The sequence below is a fragment of the Necator americanus genome, chromosome II, assembly GCF_031761385.1.
Source record: "Necator americanus strain Aroian chromosome II, whole genome shotgun sequence".
NCBI lineage: Eukaryota > Metazoa > Nematoda > Chromadorea > Rhabditida > Ancylostomatidae > Necator > Necator americanus.
In genome coordinates, this window is record NC_087372.1 from 39,548,780 (window position 1) to 39,562,035 (window position 13,256).

At 37.8% G+C, this 13,256-nt stretch overlaps 2 protein-coding genes across 3 annotated transcripts; one reads left to right on the forward strand and one right to left on the reverse strand.

Annotated features, from left to right (window-relative positions):
• Positions 1–1,984: 1,984 nt before the first annotated feature.
• Positions 1,985–3,644, forward strand: RB195_020824 (uncharacterized protein; the record flags this gene model as incomplete). Of its 2 annotated transcripts, XM_064189312.1 has the most annotated exons (8): positions 1,985–2,121; positions 2,176–2,284; positions 2,354–2,509; positions 2,577–2,622; positions 2,716–2,777; positions 3,004–3,153; positions 3,312–3,404; positions 3,483–3,644. In XM_064189312.1, 8 exons carry the CDS (start codon positions 1,985–1,987, stop codon positions 3,642–3,644), a joined length of 915 nt encoding a protein of 304 aa, XP_064045193.1. The 2 variants fall into 2 exon arrangements, with proteins under 2 accessions (XP_064045193.1, XP_064045194.1); XM_064189313.1 differs by lacking the exons at positions 2,354–2,509; positions 2,577–2,622; positions 2,716–2,777; positions 3,004–3,153; positions 3,312–3,404.
• A 650-nt stretch (positions 3,645–4,294) lies between these two features.
• Positions 4,295–13,109, reverse strand: RB195_020825 (uncharacterized protein; the record flags this gene model as incomplete). Its single annotated transcript, XM_064189314.1, has 15 exons — positions 4,295–4,545; positions 4,630–4,741; positions 4,795–4,883; positions 5,032–5,153; positions 5,561–5,641; positions 6,421–6,528; positions 6,585–6,768; positions 6,904–7,012; positions 7,084–7,178; positions 9,721–9,787; positions 9,850–9,953; positions 11,060–11,142; positions 11,847–11,926; positions 12,298–12,416; positions 13,073–13,109. The coding sequence occupies 15 exons, from the start codon at positions 13,107–13,109 to the stop codon at positions 4,295–4,297; spliced, it is 1,641 nt and encodes a 546-aa protein (XP_064045195.1).
• Positions 13,110–13,256: the final 147 nt, after the last annotated feature.

Below are 13,256 nucleotides of genomic sequence, written 5' to 3' on the forward strand. Positions count from 1 at the left end.
CTATATAGATATCTTAGAACGAATTGTTCCTTTTTTTTCCACCGGGCATGTGACGTCTTATCTCTTAAACGACGAAGTAGATTTAGAAGAGAAGAGAACGACGAAGTAGAAGTAGGTACCAATCGCAAAAAAAATCTCATTGCTACATTTGAAGCATTTGAAACATTTATTGCTATTAATTCAGTGCATCAATCCAGACATAATAGGCACGCACGACATAATAGGCAGGCTCGAATGAGATTCGTTCATTACAATCCTTTGACGCAGCACATAGCTCTCGCCTGTAGAGTCTAACGTATGTGCTATATACTTTCTCAAAGGATACTTCCAGAACTCCACAAGACATATATTCAAAACAATCCCAGGCTTTTTTTCGTATCTAAATCTTAGTTATCCTCATAAGTTGACAAATGACAGCATTTCTCCTCCTTCAGAAAATAAAAACAGAAAAAGAAAAGTAAGAAGACACCTTTATTTAACATTCCTTCCAGGACATTTACGTTTAAATCTTGACACATACATAGAACTCATATAAAGCCCGGATAGGATTTTTTCAACCGGAACCCACTTCAGATTAGGTCAGGGCAGATTGAAAGTTATGATATGAAAGGCAAAAGAAAAAGGTCCATAGCGAGCACACGATTGGAGAGATGTAGCGCGTATTGTAGCGCCTGTTCATAATAAGCATCTAAAAAGAAACACTTAAAAACCTTTACTTTGTTATGCCGCTGTAACTCTGATTAGATTTCGGCTGAATTCAGATACTCGTCGGAACAGTACATAAAAAGCATCACTGTTAAAGGTATCACACGGTACCTTTAACAGGTACCCACGAATCTGAGGTGGCACAAATTTTAGGTGGAATATTCGTAAACGGGATCTAAGATTATGGAGAGGGGGTGATTCCGTCCATTTCTTCATAATTGCCGTAAAAAAAACAGCCCGGAAGATACGGTTTCGAGCGTCCCGGCGTGCTATTTTCCACAGCGAGTTCGATTGGAGCGCGCCAGCCTTGTGCACGCGCCGCATCTTCCCGGCATTTATGAAGAAATGGACGGAATCAACCTCTCTCCACTAATCTGCTATGCTGTTTACGAATACTCCACCTGAAATTCGTACCACCCCAGATTCGTGGGGTGATGCCTTTAAATTGAATGTTGCTTTTATCTACACGTAGTGAAGCTGTAATAATAATAAGTTCCAAAATTCCTGCCTCTTCCTTCGTCTACATCGTTCCATCGCAAACCCTTCAATTTCAACTAACGAGGATTTTGATGTTTGTAACCTCGTTGTGATGTATCTGGAGTGTACATAATTAATATAGAAAAAAGGAACTTCTTTAAACACGTAGTTCTTATAGTTCTCTGGATCACTTTAAATCCAACATTACAGTATTCTCACAATGGCTAGTTACTCCTGTTTCAGACGCCGTCGTTCCCTAATTACACACTCTATCTGCATATTATATGTATTTAATGCACAGTAGTCTTTTTAACTTCTGCTTTAATTAGCATTATACCCGCTCTTTTTTTTCAAAACCACCCCTTCACAGGATTTTTTTTTTTACACGCAATAAAACATCCTAGCGTCTCAGAGAACGTGAAAGGGACGTGCAATATCGAATTAGCTTACCAATTAGAACAAACAGCTACATGTTTTCGATGATACATATGTATTCCCTTCTATAACTAATAGGTATCATTGAAGCTAATGTAATTTTCCAAGGGTAGTCAAACACAAAATTATTGGAAATGGAAGAAAATTCACTTGTTTAGAATTAATCCATTGTTGCTTCAATACATTATTCACCTCTCATTCAGTTCTTCATTCATTCGTTTATTCAATATATCATGTCATGCACAAAGAAAAATGCCATACTTCTAGGTGAAACAATCAAGAATTGAGGAAATTTTATTGTATTTCATTCGTCGTTGTACGGAATTTGTATTTTCTAAAGGGTAATCAAGCAGTTGCATTTTTCTACATGAATTATGCAGAGCTTGACGCATGGAACTATGTATTTTTCATTTTTGAAACCACTTTAAATGTTCTATTTATTCCTATCGTATGTTTTCTTTTCTACATATGCATCACACAAAAGAACCTGCATGTGAATTTTAGGTGGGTATCTTTCAATTTCTTTTGTCTCCTGTTGAATAACTTCGTTTATTTGAGGTCAACGCTGTTCGTAACTGGTGTTGGATACTTAATTTGTGCAATACATAGGCTAATACTTGTCCCGACGAGAATGTGCTGTATAGCGCAGCGAAGTACACCTTTCGTGGTTAGTTGAACCACTTATCATCTCATACTCTCATACATATTAACACTTTTCTCCCGTTGATGTGCTCAGAATCAGCTAGCGATCGTCCAAACCATTGGAATTTATATTGCTTTGTTCGGCTGGTTATTTGTTGCCGTGGAAAGAGCCACAGCAACTGTTTTTACCAATAAATATGAGGCGAATTGTACTGGCTGGTTCATGCCGACTGTACTTTGCAGCACTGTGGTATATTTTGTAAAGCGTTCTGTTTTTGAAAGGAGTCTATGTAAAACCTTACTTTAGTGTTATTTAGGTATTTCTGACAGCGTTGGTCATCTCCATAGGCGCTTTCAAAATGGGTGAGTTGACTACAAGAGGGCAATTGAACATGCGCACTATTATTTTTTTTCAAATACTATCTATCAGAAATGAATTATTTCGCTTATTTCCAGTCAACAACTTTGATATGTACATGATGGGGATAAATACTTTTGTTATTGCTCTCTGTTTTGTGGTGAGTTCTAACCTTACTTGGTGCTTACTGCTTCTGTCGAGTTCTCATTCGGAGTGCATGTAACCTAATTTTTGATTAATCGGGTTCCTTTCTTCTTCATGAAGGAAATCCTATATTTTTGGTCGGACATTTTTCTGATGGCAGAAACTTCCGAAAAGAGTCAAACGTTTTAAAGAAGAAAACTCTCTGGAGGGATCAAAAAGCAGAAAAAATTTCATATTTCTAGGCGTTCATCATAATAATGCTATTCAACAAATCAGCTTATCGCAAACGACACAATACTATGATGCAACTGGGAAGTCGTTACCAATTAGATGAAAATATACGGGGAGCCTTCTATGTTATTCCAGTTGCCCTCAACGATCTCTTGACAAAGGTTCAGTTAAATACGAACGTAAAGTTATCAGTTTTTCACCGTTTTTTTTCTCGCAATACCGTCGTTGGCGAGCTGAATTTCTCCAAATATCTCCCTCAAGGCAAACACGGTTATTCGCTTAGAACGTTCCGACCTTATCTTCGCTTCTAATATTTTAGGTTATCTTTATCTGTCTAATGGCGTACTCGATATTCTTCACAGATATTCCACTTGGGCAAGACACCACTCATTTGAGTCATGCGTATGACGTTGTTGGTTATCTCTACTTTTGGAAACATTGTTCTTTTTAATGTATACAATCTAAGCCTTGTAAGTTGCGTATTTTTCAGTTGTCGGCCTATCAGCGAATATTTTTCGGATTAGCGCTGACACTTCGTAGTCAGAAACTGGATCACATCATGAGGCGAGAAACGAAAACCATGAAGGCAACCGCAAATGAGGCACCAGCAGCATCTAATTACCATAACGAACTTAGAGCAATGTGGTCTTGAAAATTCGAAGCTATTTTACATGTTTAGAAGATTAAATCTTCATTCACTACATGTTCTGCAGACCTAAAATAATTAAGTTCTAAATGTTAATTATTAGTTTCTTCGTACAGTGCAACAAGTTGCGCCTCAAATGCGCATCGTTCTAATTTTTCAGCTTTTATTAAAACTCTAATATCGATCAGAAACAGTTTTGTACCATAGCGATTCTATGCTATGCGCAGCCGCGAGACAGTTTTGCTTAATTTTTCTGATGGCTGCTCAAAGACATAAGCACGAGCACAAAAAATTTGAAGTTATGTAGAAAAGTGCCGTAGATAGCGAAAACAGCAACAATCTTTAAGAGGGCACCAAGCTTTAATCGACGGAGCAACTTTTTGTGCCCACTGCGCTGACGGAATGGAACAGCTTAAAGTGGATATGATTAATCTTAAGATTATGAAAAGTACCTCTATCCAGTAATACTACCACTGATCCACTTAACCCGATAAAATTTAAAGGTAAGCAATAATTTAAAGGATTAGAAAATTTTCCGTTTTTCTTGTGAAAGTGTTGGCAAGGGAAAACACGAAGACTTTTTTCTATAAAAAAAAACATCACATTACACCCGAACTAACCAAAATCGCATAGGTAATTGCAACTATATCGTAACACTATAACGCGATCAAACAATAAAGCACTATCCATAAAGCAAAGAAAGCGTTTGGAACCGCAGATAACATAGGATCAGAAGTCCACTGGGGGTCAGCAACCTCTGATAAAGCGGACTGAGCTTCATCCTCGGCTTTCGATCGTTCCGTAGTTCCTTCAATGATTGGCTCCACAAGAACTGCTGTAACGGATGACTTCATAGCCGGACTCATCGGTCTCCTCGCAGTTTTGGGTTTTGTAGGGGAACAGCCAGCTGCAACATTATCACTGCTACGATTTAAGGTGAATTTTGAAGACTTGATTCAAGCAAAAGCACGAGAAGATCCGTTCCACTCACATTTCTCTTCCAGAACGATTGTTTTCTCAGCATTATCCGCAAAGTTGAATCCTCTCGTACAATGAGCACCAGTTGAGGACAAATAGAAACGTCCCGTTGAGAAATGTGCTACCTGCCAAAGAAACTGATTCGTTCTCGAATTCTGACAGCAGAGGAGAAACTCACGAAACAAGTACGGGTGTCTTGATCTTTTAGTGTATATAAGTAAAGTGAATCTTCGTCTCTCCATGATGCAATGCATTGATAGTGTCGAGCTGAAGTGAATGATATCAAATTTAATTCTGACACAGCTGTTACAAAGACAATACTATTTACTCATGCAGCTGTCGTGATTCAAAGTAAAGTTTGAGCAAGATCACATCTATGCGAGGACGACAATTATAAGTTATAAGAGGAACTAACAGTCAAACACGACATCATTTGAGCAGTGCGATGCAGTAATCTTTATTGAAGATTCACTTTCACAACCGACACTAACATTGTAACAGTCTTCTGTTCGCAGATCAATCGGTGTTGCATACTGTCTGGAAATGGAGGAAGTAGAGAAAGTCACTAAAATCTATTAAAGTCAACATACAACGAAATTGACGATGTTTAGATCTCCCATAAACAATATAGTGTTTGGATTCTAGATTAGAGGAATTATATGTGGCCACGTTCATTCCCCCTTGATGGTTCTGAAAAACGCGGGAAGAGAAGGTGGTGGAGGAGGAGGGACAGCTCGCCGACACGGCACGTGTACGATGGTGGCGCGTTGTAGGGTTTTTCGCACGCAAAATCGTTTCTCAAGTTGTTTTTTCAGGACGATTAGGGGAAGTTGTGCACAACCATCCTCATACTAATGATCTACACCCAGAACACTATAATGCACATGAGAGATCCCAACATCTTTTTTTTTAAATTCATGATATCCTGCCTTTAAGGGACATACCCAACTACTCCGCAAGTTGATGGACGTGCATTGTTGATTACTGCTGCTGTCCACGGCCATTGCGCAAATTCATCGTCCGCACTGAAATCATTTCTCAATGAGTGACACTAATTAACAAAAAAAAACAGTGGTAATCACCCGGTGATTGTGATCACGACAGAGCAGAAAAAAGAGGAATGCATTTTTGAACACTGAAGGAAAGGGTGCGCAGCGTGTTCAGCGCGCCCACTCGGTTGAACCTATTTGATACTACAACGTTGTTGTCTCTTGCGGACGATCCTTCCTTTCAGCAGTAGGTCTCAGCGCGCCTCCGTCTACTGTAATTCTCACTGTGGCACTACATATAAGTTCTCTTTCTCCCCACTTAAGGGTAATTTATACCGTAGGTATGAAGCTTTCGAAGCATGAAATATAAGTGCAGGAAAGTATAGTCCTTAATCATGGCTTATCGACGCGGGACGGAATTCCACTAATTATCGATGTCAATCGCCAAAGTGTCAATAAATTAAATCCGTGCTCAAAATCACGGAGACGGGTTTTACACAAGATAGAAGGAGGTCAGAAGATCTTTACCAGCCCGACTGATCTAACCGAGGGCACAAATAATAGCTTGTAAAGGTGAACGAACATATGAAATAAAGAAATCCAGAAATTGAAACCTGCGTTCATGTGGTTGGTTGAGAAAAGAGAAGTACTCTTGCTCCTCTAGTCAAGCTGACAATAACTTAGTAATTGAAAGAACTATGGATTCTATATAATTTATCGGAAGTTGTTGTCGCTAGGAAATTATTCGAAAGAAATTTCTCGGAAATATGTTTTTATTGATGTCTATCAACGGAAAAAAAATTAATGTCACGCACCCACATATGCTGGAATTGGAATCTTCTCGTGGTGTGGTAGTTTTGAATTCGATGAGGCTTTCACTTCGTGGTGCAAACCACAGGCAATGGTAACCAAGTGGTTCGCCACTGAAATTATTTTTCAAGGAGCGTTTGAAGATTGACCGCGAAGCTATATAACTTACCATTTTGTCTCCGAGTACACCATTACCCGGTCCTCGTTCAGTTGTACACATCTGGATATCACAGCAACCATTCCTTCACCAATTGGAGCGTATTCTAACCAATCGGCGGTTACTGTAAGCGAGTCGTATTCGCCTCGAATCCAGTTTGGGAATTGACATGGAGATGACACCTGTTCCGATTGTACTGGAAGAGCAAAAATGAAATGGAATGTGCTTAAAGAGTGATAAAAATAAAAAGTAAGCCAGTATAAAAATATTTTAAGAAATAAATAAAAAAAAATAAAAATATAGCTAGTGAGTACATGATGCCTGGACCAACCTGGACGAAGTCGATATGTTTCAAAAGCGGTGCTTGCAGATAACAACGCACAAGAGGAGTCGTTCGAAAAATGGATAACCAGCTCTTGGCTGGATGACGTGACAAGCAGCTGGAAACCATGTTTGAAGAAAAATCAGTTTTTTTTCTTTAAAGAAAATAGAAATTCCGTAATCTACTCACTCCACAACGGTATTCTTCGCTCTCCTCATTCTCCAGAATAATGTAGCGTTCATTACTTGGTCCACGAAATGAACCGACACATTTTAGATACATATCTGGAATTTGTCATGTTTTTGAAGGGTTTCAAAAAATTAGAGAATAGAATGAGGTAATGAAAATGATAATCGTACATAGAGACAAAATCAAAACTCATAGTACGTAACTCACAAACCGATGGTTCTACGTCAAAAAACAAAACATGTCACTAAAACACTGAAAGCGCTACGCAACAAATTCTTTTCACACATCAAACCATCAGGTATTAGTTAGGCTCAACATATTCCTTTTAAAAAAAAGATAGTCTCGAAGTGTGCAGCGATACACATTGGAGATCAAAAGGATGACATAAATAGAAAATATATTAGTGTATAATTACCATAGCATAAGTGATTAGAAACACATAAATCAGTAATTACATAAAAGAAACCATAAGTTCATTTCTTGTTAGTGACTAAAATCAAAGGTTTAGAAATTCACAAATTCACAATTTTTGTCTAGGGAATTATCACAAAGTCAGCGTCGGCTAGATGTGGACGACTAAAAGACATGATGTTGTACGAGTACACACAGACGTAAACAAAAAAGATCGCATGGGCAGACATCGACCTAAAGAACCCGAATCCTCAGATATGCGACGATGAGAAGTTCTTTCATCAAGAGTTCCGTGATCTCACTGTCATCCATCGTATGACTACGGAACGTGTCGAAGTCGTGGCCGGCTGCGCATTGTTCGTATGGGTGTTTGATCTACCGGTATTGGCAGCGGGACCATTTCCTGCTCCCGCGTGCCACACCGGCGCGAACGAGACTTTTCTTTTTTCGATTTGGCGATCGTCTTGCGACTTCGTTCTTCCTCAAGCTCTTTGAGTCTATCGCGCTCCTCTTTTTCGCGTCTTAGCCCGCTCCATTAAGGCCTTTTCCGGATTCCTTCGTGGGATGTACTCATATTGGATATCTGAATCGTTTCCTCTTCATCTTCATCGAAGCTGCCTATCATATCGTGATCACTCCATCGATCCGAGCTGAAATAATCGGCGGCATCGTCCTCCTCGTCGCTATTGAGTTGTTCATCCTGCACCTCGAAAAACTGATCATCCATAGCATAATCACAATCCCCTTCGTCGAAATCCCGCTTTCTTTCCCACTGCTCCAAATGATTCAATTCTCATTCGTCTAGTTCTATTAGCTGCGCTTTATGTCTTCTTCTCAGCTACGAAATCTATTGAAGTCTGCTAAGGACCGCTGCCAGAAAGCGTGGGAGGAACATAACGCAGGTCATAGAGATGAGAATAACATGGTTTGGCTCTTCATTTTCACACATTTCACAATTTCTTGAATATAGCACTGCTTATGGAAATTCACAGGAAGGCCATCGAATCCATGAGGAATAACTCCTATGCACTGAATCTCTTCAGGAGGCAGTAATAATAAAGAAAGGTAATAGAGAAAAAGCGTCGTTTTTGCCCCCACATCCAGAACAATGGCATGGACGCAATGGAACGATGAGTTGATATCTGTGGACTTCCTTTTTTAAGGGTTTTTTCAATATTGAGTGAGGTTGAATTAACCGACAAGACGGGAGGACCTTTTGTCTTCACTGCGCAAAAGTTTCTCTTAGATCATGATCTGAACGAGACTGGACGGACAGATACGGGTGAATATTTCCTAGTTTCTATCAGTTCCGGGTGAAGATCAACGAGTTACAGTACTCTAGGAGTTTAGTAGTAGACGACGTGATGCTCGTTTATCACCAATCTCTCTTAGAAATCCGCTAACGCACCTTCCAAAGAAAAATCGCAACCAGCCCAAGGAAAAAACCATTAGTGAAGTGGCGGAAGAACTCGTCACTGATTAATTTCTTCACTGTCAGCAAACTGCCCTCCTCCTCACGTGATTCATTTGATTTTCACCCAGTCCAATCTGGACTTAAGGCCTCCCAATCCTCGACAGGAATATAAAATAAAATATCCGAATCTGCGTCCTGTAAACAACCTGTTGCTCCATTTGCATCAAAAACAGGAGTCGAGGATTGATCAATGATCGTTCGCTGGGTTTTTTTTTTTGAATTAAATAAATAATAATTAAATGTTATGCGAATTTGATTGGTCACAGTGTCCACTAATCTGCTAATTGTCAGAAATTTCGGTATTTAGTACTTTAGTATTTTATTTCTATTACTTTTGATTTTGGTACTTTTTTGTTTCAATGTTTCTTTTAAAGAATTGCAAATAAGCAAGGAGAGCAGAAAGAAAGGCAGTATCCACGTCCGACTCTGCTCCGAATTGTGTGCTATCGCTTTTTGTATAGAACAGATAACTCGTTTGTTTTTTATTTTTGCGTCAATCCTGCAGTTATAGCGGCATACCATATTTGTGAACAGCGTTGAAATAAATTTGCGTGAAATTTAATTTTTTTTTTTTGATTTTTTTCGGACATATGTAGCCTGTCGCTGTTTTCTTCTTAGAAAGGAAGTCCCTTAAGGTGAAGAATTTTTTTGCTTTTCACAGCTATCTCTGACGGCGACATTCTATGTACTGCAGAGATATCCAGTCTAATGTTAAAAAATAGCACAGATTAAGCGACGAGTGGAAATCTTACCAAAATCAGGAAAAGAACAATTGCGGAACTTGACAGCTAGGCTATTCGATGATTGGCAGTTGTCCACCTGTACATCATTTTGAAAAATTGAAAAAAAAATAAAGGAAATATTAAAAAGTGGAAACACACCTCACTACCGGATCCTGCTTCACATTTCAAGTTTGCTCCCTTGAGGCTGTAGTCCAACGAGAAACGACCATCAATATAACATGTGGCTGGTTCTGGATTTGCTCCTAGAAAATAATGGCGAGAATTTATCGTTTGATTTTTTACATAGCCGTTGATCACAATCAATATCTTCCTTTAACTTAATATTTCAGAAATCTTTAAACAAATGGTTTGTGCCGGAAAACTACAAGAAGAACTTTTGAAGAAAAATAGAGGAATTTTTGTTTGCAACAGAAATGACTTCGAAAAACTTGCTGAAAATAGTGGTTCCATCCCTGGGCGTAACATGTGACGCATCGAAACATGCTGCCTTTGCTCCAGTAACCGTATCGTGACAATTTTCACCTTAAATAGAGCTTTATTAAGATTTCACTTTTTATATTTTCATTTTTCATTGTTACGTTTATTTTTATGTGTATTTTCATGAAAATTTTATTTTTTAATCAAAATTTCGGATGTGAGAAGTATTTTTTATGATTAGGAGAACGAGTAAGGTCCCCTTTTGAAATATGGGTTATAAAATTCCGACTGTTAAGTCAAATTCATGGATTCAATCACCAATAGGTGATGAATTTCGATCGTACTGTATCATTGTCTCGCAATTCTGCCCAAATATTGGCTCGAGTTCACTAATTTCCTAAAGGCATCACCCCACGAATCAGAGGTGGTACTGATTTCAGGTGGAGTATTCTTATAAGGGATAGTAGATTATGGAGAGGAGGGTGATTCCGTCCATTTCTTCCTAATTGCCGAAAAAAAACGGCCCGGAAGATGCATCGCCGCACAAGGCTGGCGCGCTCCAGTCGAACTCCTTCTAGAAAATAGTGCGCCGGAACTCCCGAAGCCGTATCTTCTGGGCCGTTTTTTACGGCAATTAGGAAGAAATGGACGGAATCACCCCCCTCTCCTTAATCTACGATCCCGTATACGAATACTCCACCTGAAATCCGTACCACTTCAGACTCGTGGAGTGATGCCTTTAACCACCTTAGCTATTTACAACATCTAGAGGATAATTGTGTGCGTTTGAGAGGTGGAACCCTTCCAAACGCTATTATTTCTGTGAGTTACAGAATTAAAAATTTAGAGAAGGATGCTCTGGCTCAAAAATGGAGAAGTAGCATTTCAGGCAGATCAAAATCTTATATTAAAGAAACCAAGCATTATGTACCTTGTTGAAGAGCCAACTGTATAATATTTGCTGATCTCAGGATCGGTGTGATGCAACGATAGCAGATTGGACGACCCATTCTTCTAAAATTCAGTAGAAAAATCTGTTGAAATTGAAAAGAAGTAGTCAGTACGTCAATTCAGGCTAATATTGTAATTAAGGTTTTAATTATTATTATTATTATTACTATTATTATTATTATTATTATTATTATTATTATTTATTTTTATTCTTTAAAGGTTTTTTTCCTATAAAACTTACCACAATATTTTCCTTTAATTTCTATCAAATTAAATTTTAAATTTAAGTGCCAATTTTTAAGATTTTTCACCATCTTAGGATGATAGCCGTTTTTCTTCCGTAATACTTGACGAAAACGGAAAATCTTCTCCACCAAAAGAAACGTTTCCTATTCAAGGAATCTTCAAAATTTTAAAATGAAAAAGAGTCGCCCGTGAAAAAAAATGAAAAAGAATTTTGACGATTTTCCCAACGTTTTCAATAAGTGTAGAATTTCCGGCTTTGAAAAGAGAAATCCCTTTATCCTATACCCTTGGACAATATATTCAAAGTCATTGACTTGGTTCTACATGGGACCGGACTCTTTCGCTTAATTTTCCATTCTTCATCCTTGCAAGAATTAACGAAAGTAAAATTAAAGAAAAATTGTAAGCATTAAAGAAATTAACGAATTAATTAACGGAATTCTTTCATGTGACAGAAAAATATCTTTATTCTTTAAGGCGACCTCATTTCATAGTCGTCGCTACAGAAATCTAAGACGTACTTTAATCCGAAGATGTATGACTGTCCAATTTGTTCGTAGCAATCACCATAGTCGCTTATAGACGTTGCGGATATCGTTATCTGGAAGAAAATGAATTTATATACTTAAATAATTGGAGGTGCATGGAATACTTCTTAGTAATGGCGACAAAACTTCGAGATAGGAGACAATTTTATTCTCGATCAGTATAGGTTGTGGACGGAGCGTTAACATAAATGTTTTTGCAGTAGCCCCTGCCACAATCAATACCTATCAAAAACACAATCGCCATCGTTAGTGTCAATGGAACGGACAACGAACTAAAGCTATGACGTTGTCGTGATACCGTCTATGAGGAATAATTGCACAAAAATAGGATTATAACGAAATCCATTGTAAACACTATAGTTCTATTTTTGAAAAAATCAAGACAGTAATACTAATGGTTATGTGGAAAAAAAAACTGCTCAACCTCATCGTAAACTATTGGATCTTTAAAGGTGCTGTCAAAAATGAGGTTCCGATTTGAATGCATCTGTCGTTTGTAAACGCCATGAAGAGTGCTGTCTATTCGGCAACCAATCAATGAATCTAAAATTACAAAAATCCCAGAAATACCCAAAACTATGCATTTATTTTATTTCACATATTAGGCAGGATATTGAATAACATAAAACATTAATTTATTAAATGTATTTTCAAAAAAGGTAGACGAATTCTCAGAAATTAACGGGGAAAGGGTAACTTCATTCTGCCAAAATACAGTGGTTCAAATCGTTGAACATTGAAGTACTTCACAAAAATTTCTTCGTATAAAGTGGAATTTTTGAGATCCGAAGAAATAAAGAATATTTTCTATTTTTATTCTAAGGTAAATTATTAATTAGGGAATAACCATTCAGAAAAGGTTATTTCATAAGATTTAGCTCGAATCAATTCTCACTTTCAGCACATCTCGAAAGGATCATTGCAAAAATTGACTCCAAATCTATTTATGAATACATGTGTACGATTTAAATATTTACAATACAATTCAAAGTACAATTTAAAGGCTAAAAAATTAATTCAAAGCAGTCTTCAGCTTCAAAAATTTGCAGGAATTTCAAGACTTGGACTTTTTGTGGATTCTTATAACTCTAGGATTCTGACGGAGTAACGAAGTCGGAGCAAAAATTATTGAAAAAATTTTCTTTTCATTTTTAGAAGAAAAACCTGTAGCTAAAACTGATCGGAACTTAAATACTTACCAATAACGTTAAGCAGGGTTATTATGAACAGCAGCATTATGTAAGTGTACGTGGTCGTAGCTCCGTCATCTTTACACCACCCATCTATGGTACTTGAAATACGGTATCCAAAGGGAATAACGAGAAACGAGACAAACACTTTTGTATGGATGAACAGCGTACACGTCACTGCACTCGTTTCATG